Consider the following 17,156-nt stretch of genomic DNA (forward strand, 5'->3'; position numbering starts at 1 on the left):
AGAGCAGCTGTGCAGCCGCTGCCTGACTCCTTCTGCTCTGTTCTCAGTTGCAGCCTTGGCCTTGGCTGGCAGCTATGGGGTTAAGGCTGCTCGAGCAGGAGGAGTGTTCGCGGCTGGATCTTGAAAGCGCATGCGTGTAATCACACGCATGCGCAGTACACGGGCAGTAGAGTGGGGTGCTTCAAAATACAGGCAGCCAAGACATGGGGTTTCTACGCATGCGCATAATTATACGCATGCGTGGAAACGCGGGGGGTGTAAAGCCAGATGGGGTGGCTCTATCGATAGTACACCGGGAGAAATCTGACAGCACAGCCGCTAACAGCTGTCACGTGACACGCCGCCTGCACAGGCTTCGGGATGCTTCCGGGTTTTGGAGGCAGGCGCAGTGGTCATCTGCAGGATCGCTTCCGGGTCGGCGTTTGACGTGTCCGCTGGTCCAGGATGTTGCTGTGAATGCTCCAGGAAGCTGGTGGGGATGGCGGAGCCTCCTGACCCCGGTGAGCGTGAGGCACGCGAGAGACTGTCACTTTGGGAACGCAGACCTGAGCCCCGCGCGCCCCTCACAGAGCGCCAGAGCGATTCCGTGCTGGAGCTGCGGTCGGCGGCTGAGAGCCTACCAGTTCCCTCTGAGGTGAGAGAAACATGGAGAGGTGTAACCCAGGAAAGGGACATGGGGGCATTGGCCACCCAGGAAAGAAAGAGAGAGAACCTGGTCCCTCCTCCCTGAATGGGATAGAGGGTATATCGGTGGTATTCCCACAGTGAGGGTTGAAGGCTATGTGTGCAATGTCCTAAAAGGTTGAATACCTCTCCCCATCCCCACTGCATCTTGTGTCGAGGTGCAGGACTTGTACGTGGTAACGTAATACTTGTTTCTCTGATGGCTATGGTTAATTTTCACTGTATTAAGTAATGAGGGTGGATACTTCTCTACTTCTTTAGCAGTGATAATTATCTATCGGGGAGTAGGACTTTTTGGTGTGTTATCTGTGCAAATCCTGTAACTTAGCAACGCGACATATCTCCTTGAACTCACACCTGTCTGCGCAGGCTTCACTGTAATAAGTGTTGCGATAAAGTTCTCAGCCTCTGTTACATTTCTGCTCTTTAAACCTGCCTGAATTTAACAGGGGGAAAGTGACTGGTATTTATCGGATATTTGTGCATTGAGCACCAATGTATGTTATTCAGTAATACATTTTCTTTTATGATTAATAAAAATCTTTACAGTGTTCAATCAATCAATGAACTTCTAAAGCGCACTACTTATCCGTTAGGTTCTCAAGGTGCTGAAGGGGGGGGGGTGCTGCTACTGCTCGAAGAGCGAGGTCTTGAGGAGCCTTCTGAAGGTGAGCAGGTCTTGAGTCTGTTGCAGATGCGTGGGGAGGGTGTTCCAGGTCTTGGCGGCGAGGAAGGAGAAAGATCTGCCGCCGGATGTTGTTCATTGGATGCGCGGGACGGTGGTAAGTGCGAGGCTGGTGGGGTGGGGTGGAGTGGAGCTGGCGGGCGGGGGTGTAAAAGCTGAGTCTGTTGTTCAGGTAGGCTGGTCCGGTGTTGTGGAGTGCTTTGTGTGCGTGGGTGAGGAGCTTGAAGGTGATCCTCTTGTTGACGGGAGCCAGTGCAGGTCTCTAAGGTGGGAGGTGATGTGACTGCGGCGGGGGACGTTGAGGGTCAGTCAGGCAGAGGCGTTTTGGATCCATTGTAGTCGTCGTAGGTGTTTGGCCGGGATTCCTGCGTAAAGTGTGTTGCCGTAGTCTAGCTTGCTGCTGACGAGGGCTTAAGTCACGGTTCTTCTTGTTTCAGTCGGGATCGACTTGTAGATCCTGCGAAGCATGCAGAGGGTGTTGTAGCAGGAGGAGGAGATGGCGTTGACCTGCTTTGACATGGATGATGATTTCGAGGTTGCGTCCGTGGTCTGTGGGTGTTGGAGCTGTTCCCAGAGTGGTCGGCCACCAGGAGTCGTTCCATGCAGAGGGGGTGGGGCCTAGGATGAGGACCTCGTCTTGTCCGAGTTCAGTTTCAGACAGCTGCTCCTCATCCACTCGGCGACGGCCTTCGTTCCCTCGTGGAGGTTGGTTTTGGCGGTGTGCCGGTCCTTGGTGAGGGAGAGGATGAGCTTGGTGTCGTCGGCGTAGGAGATGATGTTCAGGTCATGCTGGCGGGCCACTTGTGCGAGGGGGGCCATGTAGACGTTGAACAGGGTCGGGCTGAGGGATGAGCCTTGGGGTATGCCGCAGATTATGTCGGTGGCTTCGGATCGGAAGGGCGGGAGGCGGACTCTGGGTTCTGCCTGAGAGGAAGGACGTGGTCCAGTCCAGGGGCTTCTTCTGGATTCCGGCTTCTTGGAGGCGTGTTCTTAGTGTGCGGTGGCAGACCGTGTCAAAAGCGGCTGATAGGTCCAGGAGTATGAGGGCTGAAGTTTCGCCATTGTCTAGCTGGCGCCTGATGTCGTCTGTGGCGGCGATGAGGGCAGTCTCGGTGCTGTGGTTTCGTCTGAATCCGGACTGGTATGGGTCTAGGATGTTGTCTTCGAGGTGGTGGGTCAGCTGTATGTTGGCGATTTTCTCGATGACCTTCACCAGGAAGGGGAGCAGGGAGATGGGCCGGAAGTTCTTGAGGTCCTTGGGCCTCTCCGGAAATGTCGCTGTGTCGAAGGAGATGTGGATAACCTCCGTAGTTGGGGTGCGATGGTTGCGTCAACTTTGTTGAAAACGTGGTGTGGGCAGGGGTCTGATGGAGATCCTGAGTGGATGGAGTTTATGACTTTGCGTGTCTCTTCGTCGTTTGCGTGGGGCCAGTAGGTCAGCTAGTTGGTGCAGGTGGCGTTCAGGGTGGGGTCTGTTGCGGTCGGGGCGGATGAGGAGTTGAAGCTGTCGTGGATGTCGGCGATCCTGCGATGGAAGAAGGTGGCCAGTGAGTCGCACAGATCTTGCGAGGGTGGGATGTCGTTGGTGTTGGCGCAGGGGTTGGAGAGTTCCTTCACTATGTTGAAAAGTTATTTGCTGTCGTGTGCGTTGTTATCCAGTCGGGCTTTGAAGGAAAATCTCTTGGCTGTTCTGATGAGGTGGTGATGTCTACGGATGGCGTCCTTGTGTGCTGCGTGGCTGCCTGGTGTGCGGTCGTGGAGCCATTTCTTCTCCAACTTCTGGCAAGTATGTTTGGAGGTCTGGAGTACTTCAGTGAACCAGGCGGCTTTCTTGCTGGGGTGGTTGATGGAGGGTTTCTTGATTGGGGCGAGGGTGTTGGCGCAGTCGTCGATCCACTGTCTGAAATTTCGGGCGGCGGTGTCTGTGTCGGTCGGGTCGGCGGGTGGGTTCTGGGCGAGGGTGGAGGTCAGCTGGTCTTCAGTGACTTTGCTCCAACAGCGGGGAGGCAGCTGTTGGGTGCGGTGGTGCGTGGTTAGTTTCTTGAAGGTGAAGTGGATGCATCGGTGGTCAGTCCAGTGGAGTTCGGTGGTGTGGTTGAAGGCAACGTGGGTGCTTGTGGAGAAGACTGGGTCGAGCGTGTGGCCGGCAGCGGTTGTATGACACTACAACGCAGACTATTACCACGCGTGCCATTACAACGCTGTTTTTACAACGCAAGTCGTTACAACGACTTGCGCTGGATAGTGGAATAGTTTAATTTTCTGTCCAACTCCAGCCCACGTTACAGTAGGGAAGGTGTTAGAATAGAAAATTAAACTATTCCTTGTCCAACAGCGCCCTCCAGCACAAGTCGTTGAAACGACTTCCGTTGTAAAAGCAGCGTAGTAACGGCAGCGCGTGGTAATGCCCGCGTTGTAAAGGCTGTTCCCCGTCGGCGGTGTATGTGGGTTCGGTGACGAGTTGTCGGAGGCCAAGGTTGGCGAGGTTGGCGCTCAGGGTGGCGGAGTTGGCGTCATTGTTGTTCTCGAGGTGGAAGTTTAGGTCCCCAAGGAGGATGTAGTCCGTGGAGGCAAGTGAGTGGGTACTGGCGAGGTCAGCGATGGAGTCGCTGAAGAGGACCTGGGGTCCAGGAGGTCTGTAGATGAGTGTTCCTCTGAGGGTGGTGTTGGGGTCGGTGTGGATGTGGAAGCGAAGGTGTTCGGCGGAGTAGAGGCAGACGTCTGCGAGGATGTGGACCTGGAGGGTGGACTTGTTGACGATGGCTATTCCTCCTCCCATTCCGTTGGTGCGGTCTCTGCGGGAAATCTTGAAGCCGTCCGGGATGGCAATGGCGATGTCAGGTGCCAAGTAGTCGTTCCACCATGTCTGGGTCAGGAAGGCCACGTCTGGGGCGGCGGTGTTGAGCATGTCCCAGAGCTCGACGGCGTGTTTGCAGGCGGAGCGGGTGTTGAGGAGTATGCAGCGGAGGTGGTTGGGTCCGGTCCGTGGTGGTTTGGTGGTTCTGTCCCATGTGAAGTTGCAGCTGTGGCAGGAGAAGGGTCCGTGGGTGTGTTTCGGGGCGGCCTGGAAACAACGGTGGTCTCGGCCGGTGTTGAGAGCGCAAAGGGTGCTGGCATTGTATCGGAGTGTGGCGTGTGTGGGGACAAGGGGTTCAGGCGCTGGGCGTGGTCCAGGTGCGGACGGGCTCAGACGGGCTTGCCTTTGGCATGCCAGCGGCGCGCATGCCAGTGGCCGAGCAGCGGCCGCCATTTAAGGCGGGGAGGGAGGGAGGAGCAGCTGGGAGGCGGGAGCGGGGCGGCGAGGGAGCATGGCCGCAGGGGGTAGCGGCGTGCGAAAGAGGGGTACAGAAGCAATAAGGGGGGGTGGGGGGACGCGCTGGGCGGGAGAATCACAAATAAACGGGACACACTGTACAAATAATGCAGAGGATGGAATCAAGAAACAGCACAGTATTTAACAAACCACAAACAGACGGCAATCAGACGGCGATCACAGCTGGCGCGAACTCGCGTTCGTCTCCGAGCGGGTAGCAGAGCAGGTGGAGCTGTTGGGCAGCAGGGGGGTGACCTGGCCTGCAAGCAGGGTCAGGGTTTACTCCTGTTGTCCAGCAGCGGCCGCCATTTAAGGCGTGGAGGGAGGAGCAGCTGGGAGGTGGGAGCGGGGCGACGAGGGGGCGTGGCCGCAGGGGGGAAGGGCTTGCGAAAGAGGGTTACAGAAGCAATAAGGGGGGTGGGGGGACACGCTGGGCGGGAGAATCACAAATATACGGGACACACTGTACAAATAATACAGAGGATGGAATCAAGAAACAGCACAATATGTAACAAACCACAAACAGACGGCGATCACAGCTGGCGGGAACTCGCGTTCGGCTCCGAACGGGTAGCAGAGCAGGTGGAGCTGTTGGGCAGCAGGGGGTGACCTGGCCTGCAAGCAGGGTTAGGGTTCACTCCTGTTGTCCAGCTGCGGCCGCCATTTAAGGCGATGAGGGAGGAGCAGCTGGGAGGTGGGACCGGGGTGGCGAGGGGGGGTGGAGGCAGGGGGCAGCGGCGTGCGAAAGAGGGTTACAGAAGCAATAAGGGGGGGTTGGGGGGACACGCTGGGCGGGAGAATCACAAATAAACGGGACACACTGTACAAATTATGCAGAGGATGGAATCAAGAAACAGCATAACATGTAACAAATCACAAACAGACGGCGATCACAGCTGGCGGGAACTCGCGTTCGGCTCCGAGCGGGTAGCAGAGCAGGTGGACCTGTTGGGCAGCAGGGGGTTGACCTGGCATGCAAGCAAGATCAGGGGGTCTCTTTTCTGACCCTGTTTGTTCGGACTCTCTAAAATAAAATAGCAGTACATGGGGTTTAGATAAAAAAGTCTGAGTGACACAAGTGTGTAAAAGAAGTTAGTAAATCTTTTAAAACCATATTATCAGATTACTGTGGATACCGAGATTATTAAAAAGCTGTATGTTACTTCTCAGTAAGTTTTTTTTTTTTTGCGATAAATTCTGACTATTCCACCTGGGTTCATGTAATCCTGCAAATAGTGTGAGTAAAACGGGCGGTATGAAAGATTAGAAGAGTCAGCAAAAAGGGCTCACCATACAGAGCAATTTTGTAGGAAAAGACCTAAGTGTTAAGCACAAAATGACTCCCTCGCTCTGCCATCAATATTTTTCTTGGTTGTATAAATGAGGATGGTTTGTTATGACTTGGCGACTGGCAGTAGAGTTGTGTGCTTATAAAGTCGAGGACTTTAAAGTGCTTAGAAGAAGGTTTACATGTATTTTGCCCTTTATTACTTAGTCCATTTGATGGCCACCTTTAGGACAATATTTATCTTCTTTACCAGACTCTCTTGGGTGCGATTTATTTGAGGCTTTCTGTAGTGTGTCCTAGACCCTAGATATGTAATGGATTGTGTTGCATAAGTGCTCACGTTGTTTTCTTTGACCAAGGTATATACATAGTTTGGTTTTAATGGAAAGGTATAAAGCGATTCAGTGTACAAGTTAAAGAATGTTAAGGATATGATATAGCCTTAGAGGATGAGTAAGGGAGAGAATCGGATATTTTTTCTTGCTAGGAGCGGCTTTTAAGACCGAGCTGAACCATCTAAGGACAACCTTCTTCTATCCCATTTGTTATTGTGTTTTTTGGAGAGGAAAGATTGGCCATGTCAGACACTGCTGATATATCAACTATTGGGAGGCATACATATCCGTTGTCAATGATGATAATACGTTATTGGCTATTTGAGGCATTGGTAGTCTCGATGCTTAATTTGACCCTGCATTCTTATTGAAAATGATCAAGAAGCTAATTTCCCATTATTATTATTTATTTATTTTGTCCAATTAGTCTGAGCCTTCCAGTGCTTTGACTTGGAAGGTGATCTTAGAAACTGAGTTGATATTGTTCAGATGTTCCCTGTCTGCTTCTGGGTTACCTTGTGTGTTTTTTTGTTGGGGCTCCTAACACTCCCTAGCTAATAGTACAACACTCCGAAGAGAGAAGTGAGAGACGCTTGCCTGTTCTCCTTTTCCCTGAAAAGGTTGTGACCTGTATTATTTCCTTCTGCTATTGAAGATATATATTGGGTTTGCCCACTTAACAGCCGGGAATATGACATTAGGTTGAATCTGTCATATATTAAGTCCTGTTATCCAACTTTTGTGGAACTACTTTTAAGCATTGGATCCTCAAAGGGGAATTCCACTCCCTTTTTTGCAATACAGAAGTGGCACATGTTAGTGAGTGGATCAAGTTTTCTATGGCCACAAGATTGGTTAAGTGCTTAAGTTTTGGGACCTCATTTCCTTCAAAACAAATGATAGCAGGGGTGTGGAATTTAATAACATATCTACTTGTCCATGGGACAGTTTGATTCTAAAATCTACTTACCCTGTAAAAACATTCACTTGTCTCTTTGATGCCATGTAGTGTGGCGACAAATTACAGCAGTAAAGTCATTATATAAAAGCTCTGAAAATAGCCTCTCTGATTATGCTGGGGCCCATACCATATTAGGGTTTGAATACTAGTAATTCTCTTATTTCGCCACCTTTTTGCAAATCTGCATAGTGGATCTGGAGGTAGTGATCAACAATTTTTCCAGGGTTCGAATGCCATTTTGAGTATGTGCAAACCGACTAACTTGCATGTTTTTGGGGGTGATCACCAGTTCTTATCTGATTTTTTTGACCATACTGAGAAAGGTTGGAAATGTACTCCTGTCGAGGGCAGAAGTAAAATTTCTTCCAGGTTTGGGAAAAAAGTGTTTGGAGGAAAAGTGAACCTGTAAACGCTCAGTAGATTTGTGCATGAGCAAATCTGCATGTGCATATTTGCTCGTGCTAAAATGCAGTTCACAAATATTGTCTAGGAGTACGATTTCTTGGCTATGTCTGGAAATTCTTGTGAATTCATGAAAGTCGTAAATGTGCACTAATGCCAGAACATACACCATGGGTTCAATCCTGCGACTTTCTTTAAGAATTGTGCCACTGATTAGGTCTTGTGTTTAACCAAGACCTTTTTTTGTTTTTATTGACATTCTATCTCTCTCATCTATTTATCAGCTGGCTTAACTGAATGACAACATTGTTCTCCTTCACAAGGAGCATATTGGCACACAAAGTAGTTTTGTTCAGTGCAGGGAACTACTCTGGCACTGTGTGCTTTTCGAGACTAAACATATTTTTGCTTTTTTGCCTATGTTTCTTATAATGGTGAGGGCCCATCAGCTCCCACAACAATGAAGTTTTACCAAAACAATGTCAATATAAGACAAGCAGTGACAATACCAAAAGGCTTACCACCAATGTCAGACCTATTGTCTTTGCCAGTGCTTGCTTATAATAATGTTTCCTATAATCTTGTTGAAACTGGCCAAACTGATCTTCCATTATGAATGTTCTTTGGAAATACTAGCATGCACCAATACACGTTATTAGATGATGCATCAAAGAACTGGTATCTAAAATTCCAGTGTAGATTAGCAAAACTCTTTTTTATCACTTGGGTTGTTGGTGAGCATTTTATTTTGAAAGCAAATAATTATCAAGCTTGCTTTCAAGATTCTGGAAATAATTTGCATCTAATCAAAGAGCATTCTGGGACCATTATAGGTAGCCTAATATTGTTAAAGTTTGCAAATGTGTGTACACATTTGTATAGTGGAAACACTGTCAGTAGTGCAGTCCGAGCTTACAACATTTCCTTAGCGCTCTCCTTCTAATAATTACGTCTTTGCAATAATGAATCATAAATACAAGTTCAAACAACATTAACAGAGGGACATAAATATTACTTTACCCGAAGACAATGAACTTCCCTGATCCATAATGTAGTACTGTAAACTGGTAGCCAAAGGATTTGTGCTGCAGGAGGCTGAGCCTACTTGTTCCAAGGACAAACTATAAACAAACGCTTGTTGTCCTTGACTCTAAATAATATGTTCTCTGTGGTGGAACAATAGGAATCCCACTCCCCTGCATAGATTTGACATGATGTGCTATCACAATAACTCTTCTATCACATTTAGAGCCACCATCAAATATATTTACAATTCAGCAGAAGCTCAGCCTATGAATGGAATGTGGTCTGTCTCCTGATCTGTTCCAGCACAGGTCAGATTTTATTGGGTTAGCTTAAGGTAGTTGGGTGTGTGTAGAGTGCCAATCCATTATAATGTTTTATAAAGCCTCTGTGTTAGATACATTTGTTGTGTACAGGTTGTGTTCTTTGGCAGATCCACTAACCTTTCTTCCTAAAATTTGATGTCTGTCATTGGACCCAAGATCTTCTCCAACTTTCTCTATGTTCACCATTTAAAGTAGCATTATGAAATGTTTGAAGTTTGCCTTGGTCAGAATTTTTTTTTCACATTTTTTAGACTGTTTGTTGCCAAACGTTTGTTAATTGAATTAGTCCCCAAAAGAAAAATTGTTACCAGTGGAATATTCTTGTTTTCCAGTGCAGAGAAGTATCAGAGTGTTTTTATGCGTTATAGATCAGCTTTGATACCATTCCAAGCATGGTGAAGTGGCTTATTGAGATTGGCCATCATGGGAACGTATTCAGTCCTAGTTGTGGTTAATACTGGGTCTCAAATCAGCGTGAAAAATCAAGCTTCTGTCTTTACTTTTTAATTCCTGTGCACGTGAAAGGTATGTTTTTACAGTAAGCGATGAGAACCTCACCTGTCTGTTTTGCCATGCGACTGAAGTGGATAACAGATTTATGTTAAAATATAACTTGATACATGGCTATGAGATGGGGCTCACAAATTGAGAGTATCTGTGGAATCTCCTGCTTGAGCATGTACTATGTATAATTCCTTTTTTATTGGAGCCATGAAGACCTTTGACACTCATGGATAACTCTTAACCATTGCCCAGTGAATTCTTCATGCATGCTGTTATTTGCTGTTCTCCCAGAACAGGAACTTTGCCACTCCTACGAAAACATTTAATAACTGCATTTTCCCTACTGACAATCACACTTTCTGTTTGTCCCAACCACTCCCAAATCTAGAATTACTGCAGCACATTTTTCATTCTTCTCCTCTTTAGGGGATATATACTGCTTCACTTCTGTGAGTAGCTACATTGATACAGTTAATACCCCAAATCTGTGCCTTCCTCATGTATGTCATCAACAGCTCATTCATACTAAGGTTATACTATGTATCAGCGTTCAGCTGATAAAGAAGTGTGAAAATATGGCATTCAATCTTATGACAGTCAAAATGTATGCCAAATCTTTAATGCGCCATCTGAGCTCAAACCTAGCCAGTTCTCAGAAACCTTTATAACGTGCCTACTCATAATAGATTGTTGCCATTGGACTCATTAGACCTGCTATATTGACATAACCAATATGCATCCTATAAAGACCATAAATATGCAGTCTGGATCAAAGAACACCGTCAACATACACACATTTCACAGCAAGAACACCTGAAGCAGAGTAAGCCAATGGTATTATAAACGATGAGGTGGGAAGGCCAAGGGAGGCCATAATTAATTTTATGTCATGGAATATATCTGGGTCCAAATGTATGTAAATTAACCTTGACTGGATTAAGTATATTAAACAACAATCGTTTCTGCCTACAATTAACTTGGGCTGTTGATGCTTATAAAATTGACAGTTACACTTCCTATTTCACACCAGCGACTAAGTCCAGATCGTGGTGTGCCAAGGGCGTGTTGTTGATTTTGATTATTTTATTGCCTTGCAAGTTAGTGTGGACCTGCTTGGATTCACTTAAATGTTCAGTGCTTACTTTCAAAAGGAAGATGTTGCCACAAAACTGTAGTGCCAAACTCTTACAATATTGCATTTAGTAACCAAGATTTGGTAGCCATACACAAAATCTGAAAATCATTAGACTGCCTGGTATGAGATTGAAAAGGGGAATGCATCAATTTTATGGACAGCGGATGTCAACGTCTATCTTTTTCAAGTATCTGCTGGCCCTGCCTGTGGGATATAAACCCCAAATCGTGAAGGCATGCTCTGCAAGACAATGCATTGAATGGTATTTTAATAAAATATGAGATGTTCTTCCGTTTTTAGTTTTTTTAAGGAGTTCTTCCATTAGAGCACCAACTTACACTGGTAGAGGTCTAGGTAGTACTAATGATTTCTTACTCCTATCTAGTGATAGCTGACGTTCGGTTACACGTTTTATGGTAGAGGAAAATAGGTTTAGTGAACCGATTCAATTATATCTGTTTATCCAATCTGGAGAAAATATTTTATCACTCCTTAAGAGGACTTTATCTGTGGAAGTTAATAAGAATAAAGTTGTGTTACTCAAGTGGGAGTGCGTTAATCCTAACCTTATGGTAGCACATTTGTTAAGTGAAATAATGGGTGACATATTATGATGCCTAGATGACTGCATCTCCTCCTATAATAATGAAATGTTTCAATAAGCTATGCATGACTATAAAACAGTTTTTGACAGTTCCAATAAAATGCAAAGTAGTAAAATTTAAAAGGGTGCTTTGACAGTGTACATGTGCATAAGAATTTGATGTTCGCCCTAAAAAGCAAGCCTCGTAATATTGAAGAGCTTGTAGATTGGATTATAAGTCCGTTATCAAGGATAGGAAAGCCAATATTGGAGAGCAATCCTTGGATAATTTGCAGCTAGTGAGTGCTAACAAAAATAATTGCGCATTCTTAAAGATCATTAATCTTAATTTCTTGAAGGACACAGATGCCCAAATCCTGTACGCAATTTACACCGGCAGAGAGATGGGCATTTTACTTGGGGACATTTTCTCCTCTTTCAACAATGACTAAGTTGAGACATGGATACATTGTTGTTCCTCATTGAATTTGGAGGGGGGGGGGGAGGGGTTTGAAGAAATTATAGGTAAATAAGAGCCTGAGTTGTAAATCTCCTGGCCCGGACAGAGTTCCAATGGACGTTTATAAGCAAAATGTAAATCTGTGGACACCGGCAGTTGTAAACAACACTATTAAGATCAGCTCCCTGTTGTCATTGGTGAATACACTTGTATTGCCTACATTTAACAAGCATTTACAATGCAACGGTTTCGCCTTTGGAAAAGTTTGAGTGTGGCTCAATGGTTAGAGCGCAGGCCCTGATGCAGAGGTCTAGGCCGGGACCAGGGTTCAATTCCCCGCCTCGGCGGGTCTTGGGCTCAAATTCCACGGACCTGATAATTCTCGCCTCGGTGCCTATTCCAATCATGGAGTCCCACTCTGCAACTCTGGGCAATAGCTTGCTTAATCTCCACAACGGCCCCCACAACGCTAAGGATGCCTGGCCTCCACCTTGGGGGTGCCCAGGAGTGGACACCTCACAGGGAAAGCCAGGATGGGTTCCACAGCGGTATTCGTACAAGCGCCTTGAGACCCTTGCGGGTGAGTAGTGCGCTATACAAGTATCAATTTATAATGGATACGGTACTGGTATAACATCAGCTACAGAACACTGAATGTTGGAGTATTAATTCGGGACAGAAAAAGGTGGAAGCCCTGGGGCTGTAATATACACTGTGCCCCGGGGGACGCAATAGACATGTACTCTAACTTCGTGCGCCCCTGGCGCAATTTGGTAATAAAGGGCTGCAATTGCTTGTGCAGCCCATTCTTTAATACAGATATCCCTAGTACATATGTATTTCCAGCACTATCATAAGAGGGTATCCCCTCATTTGCACTGGGGAGAGCAAATGAGGAAACCCCTTTGCCTCTGCGCCAGCCCTATATTATGGATGCAGGCGCGGAGGCAAACATGCCCTTAAGAGTGCATAGAAAGTACACCACAAAGAGGTGGTGCACTGTCAGCGGGCCTGTGAATGCAGCCCTCTGTCGGGGAGAAAGGAGGTCCCATGAACCTCCCAGACATCTACCTGCAGGCGGCTGCAGTCACTCACTGTACCTGCCTGCAAAGGGATCTCTCTTCAAAGTGCAGGCAGGTTGCGGCCTGCATTGTGAAACACGGAGTAGCTTTTAATCATCCCGGGGGGGACAAGAACACACTGAGAAGATAGCTTAAATTATCTTTCTGTAAAGACTTACTAAACTCCCTATTAACTGCCCTACCAAAGTGCACTGAACACTGCTAAGTTCAGTTTACAAGCAGAGGAACGCTCTGCAAATGGATGCATAAAAACAAAAAACAAAAAACAAAAATAGAGCCAAATCACTCATCATATACAACCCCACCAACCTGCCTAACCCCACCACAGGGTTTGCCACGGAGAATAGATATTCAGGACAGCATACATCACTTAAAGTCCACAGTCACTTCTCTCTCCCTGACCCAACACAGATTCTCTTCTGTGGAAACAGACACTTTAAAAAACAAAAAAAGAAAGAACATACTACAGCTCAATCCTTAGGCATGATAACAAGAATGTGGAACTCGCTACTTTTTGTGCTACGGACCAACACTTTACTTGCAGCAATGAAAAAGAACCTTAACCTATTCGATTACAAAAGACTCTAAACTAGACTACAATACTATTCTCTCCCTTGAATTATCACAGTTACCCAACCCATATCTCTCTACTACAACCAAGTTGCTTTTCTCCCAATATCACTCATATATACTTTTCTCTATTGTTTACTCCTCTGTCCTTAACTTGTGGTTAGCTTTCTGTAACACCTTCTTTATCATTAACTAACATCTATTCTCACATATTGTGATTTTCTAGTTTACGTCATCGCCACTAATGTATCGCACAATTAAAGGACTGCCTTCACTTTATGTGCAGGATTTCTGTTGCTCCTGTACCTTTTCCTTCAGCTGATCATCCTGCTGTCTTTTAGAAATGTATCTGCAATTGATCTTACATATACACTTTACAGCTGCCTTATTATGTGCGTATAAAGTTCTTTCAATTGCAAAGCGCACTAGCTCCTTAGGACCATATAAAACAAACAATGCTACGTAATACGGAGAAATTAGGGTTTTAAATTAGCCTCATGTCAGGAAAAATTACTTGCGCAAAAAACGAGGTTGAAGTTTTATGTCCTACATTATCAAATCAGTATGAATGACAAAAATGAAATCTGCTGTGGGACTGATAAACATAAATTGGTATAAGTAATAATGTGTCTGGTCCCCACTTATGGTACAGCACACGAAGGGCTCATATAAACGGGAAGCAATTGGTGAACTGAATTATTCCACAATGCCACTTAAAAACAAAAGCACAGAAACAAACTATAAGCGAACCAGACAGTTAAAAGTATACCTTGACATTCACATGGAGATTTAAATAGATTGACAATGTAAAACCTCAAATTACAATTAAGGGACATACTTCAATACCCCCGACGAAGCTAGGGGCCACATTCCTTGAGCTTGCGTGCAGAAGTGGCATTAAAATTCGGACTGCAGTATCAGGTCAAGGTCGGCATTAGCGAGCAGGACACTCACTGCAAATCTCTTGAAAAACGGTGGACAGAGACCGCGAGAGCTACCATGCTAAACCTTTTACACATTCACTTAAAAGTCCCAGGTTGGTACGGTGCCCATCCTTATATACCCCCTAATGATTGTGGGCATGAGATATCATAGAACATTATAAAAACCTGAGCGCAGCGTTTAGGGCAACATGCATTTATTTGATAAAGCCGATCAACAATCCTGGATGTAAGATGCGTGTAATCGGGGCCTTAAATCGACCAGGTCCCTGGCTCAGTAGTAATTAAAAGCAAACATTGAATCGCGTCATTACAGTGACCTATAATCCTGTCCTTCCTTATGTTTAAAGATGAAAGCACTGATCGAATTCTGAACAACGAACGTACACCCATTAAAAATTCCAAGTCAGAGATTTAGTTCATGTTTATACTTAACGTGTTTTACTTAATCTTCCATTCCCTAAGAGTGCTCGTTATCTCGGAGGTTGTATTTCTGTAGTTTTGCTTTATGGAGCATTTTACACGTGTAGTGAATACTTTGAAGTCGTATCAATGTATTTATAATGGAGTACGATTTAGAGTTATGTGGCGAAGGGCAGGGAGAGTTTCTTATAGTGGATGTCGGAGGGTCAAAAAGCTTTGCAGAATATATGGCCATCCACTCCTTGGCCTCTCTGAAAAGAGCACAGTGCAGTGGTCATGCATGCCAATTGTAACTGATTCTATGCAAATGTGTGCGAAGGAGATAAACAGTGGGCAAAACACTGACAAGGTATAAATAAAAAACTGAACTGCTTACAACTGAGTGGGTGTGTTGAGTGTGGTGATCTGAAGCTGATAAGTGCAAGTACATAAAAGGGAAAGTGACAAGATGGTGCTTAAGAGGAAAGGTGTAGTAAGCGATATGCAGATGAAGGGTTTCAGAAAGATGTGAAGAGAAAAGGGGCGCACGTTTCTAACAGACTGCAGGGGAACGTGGTGTGAAGGGAATGGGAGTGATTGAGACACTGAATGCTTTTTACCGCTACCCCAGACCTCAGTAAGGATTAAATTACAGCCTCGTAATTTTAGAACTGAAAGATTTTCAATATTATTTACAACAAATCGTTGTTAAACATATATCTTACACAGCTAACAAATAGCTTCATTTAGGTGTAGGTCAGTCGATGTGTTATATATCTTCATGCAATAAAAGAAAGCACAGATGCAAAACAAAAAAACAACAAAATGACGTCAGGGGGGGTGTCCCGGGTCGGCAGCCAATCACAGCGCGGCCCGGGAATGACGTCACGGGGGTGTCCCGGGCCGGCAGCCAATCGCAGCGCGGCCCGGGACAAAGGGGCGGGGCTTAAAAAAAGCCAGAGAAACGCCCCCGAATCGCGTTTTCCCCGAGAAAGCGCGATTGACGGCCTCTGTCTCCCAATGGCTAGCCTCCATTTATGGAGCTAGCCAATGAGAGGCAGAGGCGGGTCATCGATCGATATAGAACTCAAGAGGTTTTGCTAGCGCATGCGTACTTCGTACGCATTGCCGAGGCAAAACCTAAAAAGGGCAGTAGAGATGACCCCACGTTTTATTGTAGTGTCATTCTATTGAATTCAACAGTTAAAATAATTGGAATAGTTTTGATCGAGATGATAGAAATGTGGGCAGAGGAAAATTCCATTCTTTTTTGTAATTGGACCTTTTATTGAAACACATTACAGTCATCAAACACAAATGTTACAGAATAAAACAGGTATCCATTATTTCTGTCATTTAGTATACCATGCTTCCTTTTTGCAATGCAGCTGTTCCATGGGTGAACATGTGGATCCAAAAGGAATGTTCATGCATTTCTAAGTGCACAGAGGTTACAGTCAGCAGATTTGAGCAGTGGTGCAAAAAGTAAGGCTGCAGTAAGGGTTTTTTGCAGTGGAGCTTGTAACATAAGGTAAGTGTATAGGGGGATTGGTGACCTGTGGCATCATTGCATGGTGGCGAAATGCTGACAGAAGCCATTTGGCCTTCGATGGGCCAAGCTCTACTCATCAGCTGTGAGCTGTTCCCTCTTGGAGGCCATGTACAGACAAAAGGGAGCCCATACATGCATAGGTCTTGAGGGAGCTGTAATGAAGGTCCAGTAGATCTCTAACTGTTCTTGTCAATAGAATGCATCTCTGAGCCAACTGTAAGCTACTAGAGGCACCACTCTCCCCCAATGTATCGTCACTTTCAGCTTATCCAGCTGCAGCATTGCCACAAGCCTATGAATGGCGAGTGGGACTTTTTTCACGAATCCTTGAAGGACCACAATTGGTGTTTTGGGAACAGGCATACCACAGATGCCTACTGTGCAAAGTTATTGGCTATCCAGCACTGCAAAGCTTGGGGGGGCGGGGCTCCTGAGGGAGTCTGTATGTTTCCTAAGTACTCCATAAGCGATAATAAAGAAGTGTATCTAGGGATGTGCACACCACTCTGCTTGCAACAGCCTGCAGTGCAATGAATGTCCCATCTGGATATAGGTTGGCCATGGTGGTGAGTCCCACATGGACAAATTGACTACAAACCCGACTGTCTATTGTGAGGGGTAAGGATTGGTTTGCCACCAGTTGCTGGCCTCTTGAGTCCTGGCAGGAAAGTTCAGCCCTCCTCTGAAGCCAGCTTCATACCCCTATCGTACATTTCACTATGTTTGTTTCGTCTCTAGGGTGCTTCAGGAGCAAGCAAATTGCTGTCACCAGTGGACAGTGTCTAGCAACAGCTCCTTCGATTGCAACTTGGGGAATCGCCAGCAGTGAGCAAATTGGGCCTGTGCATAGTTGTGCTGATGCTCAAAATTAGGCACACATAACCTACCCCGCTCGAGTGGTTGCATCTTC

General features: G+C 46.0%; 1 protein-coding gene across 1 annotated transcript in view; it reads left to right on the forward strand.

Moving 5' to 3' along the window:
- The first annotated feature begins 242 nt into the window (after window positions 1-242).
- The window catches only part of COG3 (component of oligomeric golgi complex 3), a 450,848-nt gene continuing 433,934 nt past the window's right edge, over window positions 243-17,156 (forward strand). The window contains exon 1 of the mRNA XM_078657314.1: window positions 243-634. Coding sequence (XP_078513440.1) covers window positions 479-634 — 156 coding nt within the window. The 5' untranslated portion in view covers window positions 243-478. The remainder of the gene's footprint in view (window positions 635-17,156) is intronic.

The sequence above is a fragment of the Lissotriton helveticus genome, chromosome 8 (assembly GCF_964261635.1).
Source record: "Lissotriton helveticus chromosome 8, aLisHel1.1, whole genome shotgun sequence".
Lineage (NCBI taxonomy): Eukaryota > Metazoa > Chordata > Amphibia > Caudata > Salamandridae > Lissotriton > Lissotriton helveticus.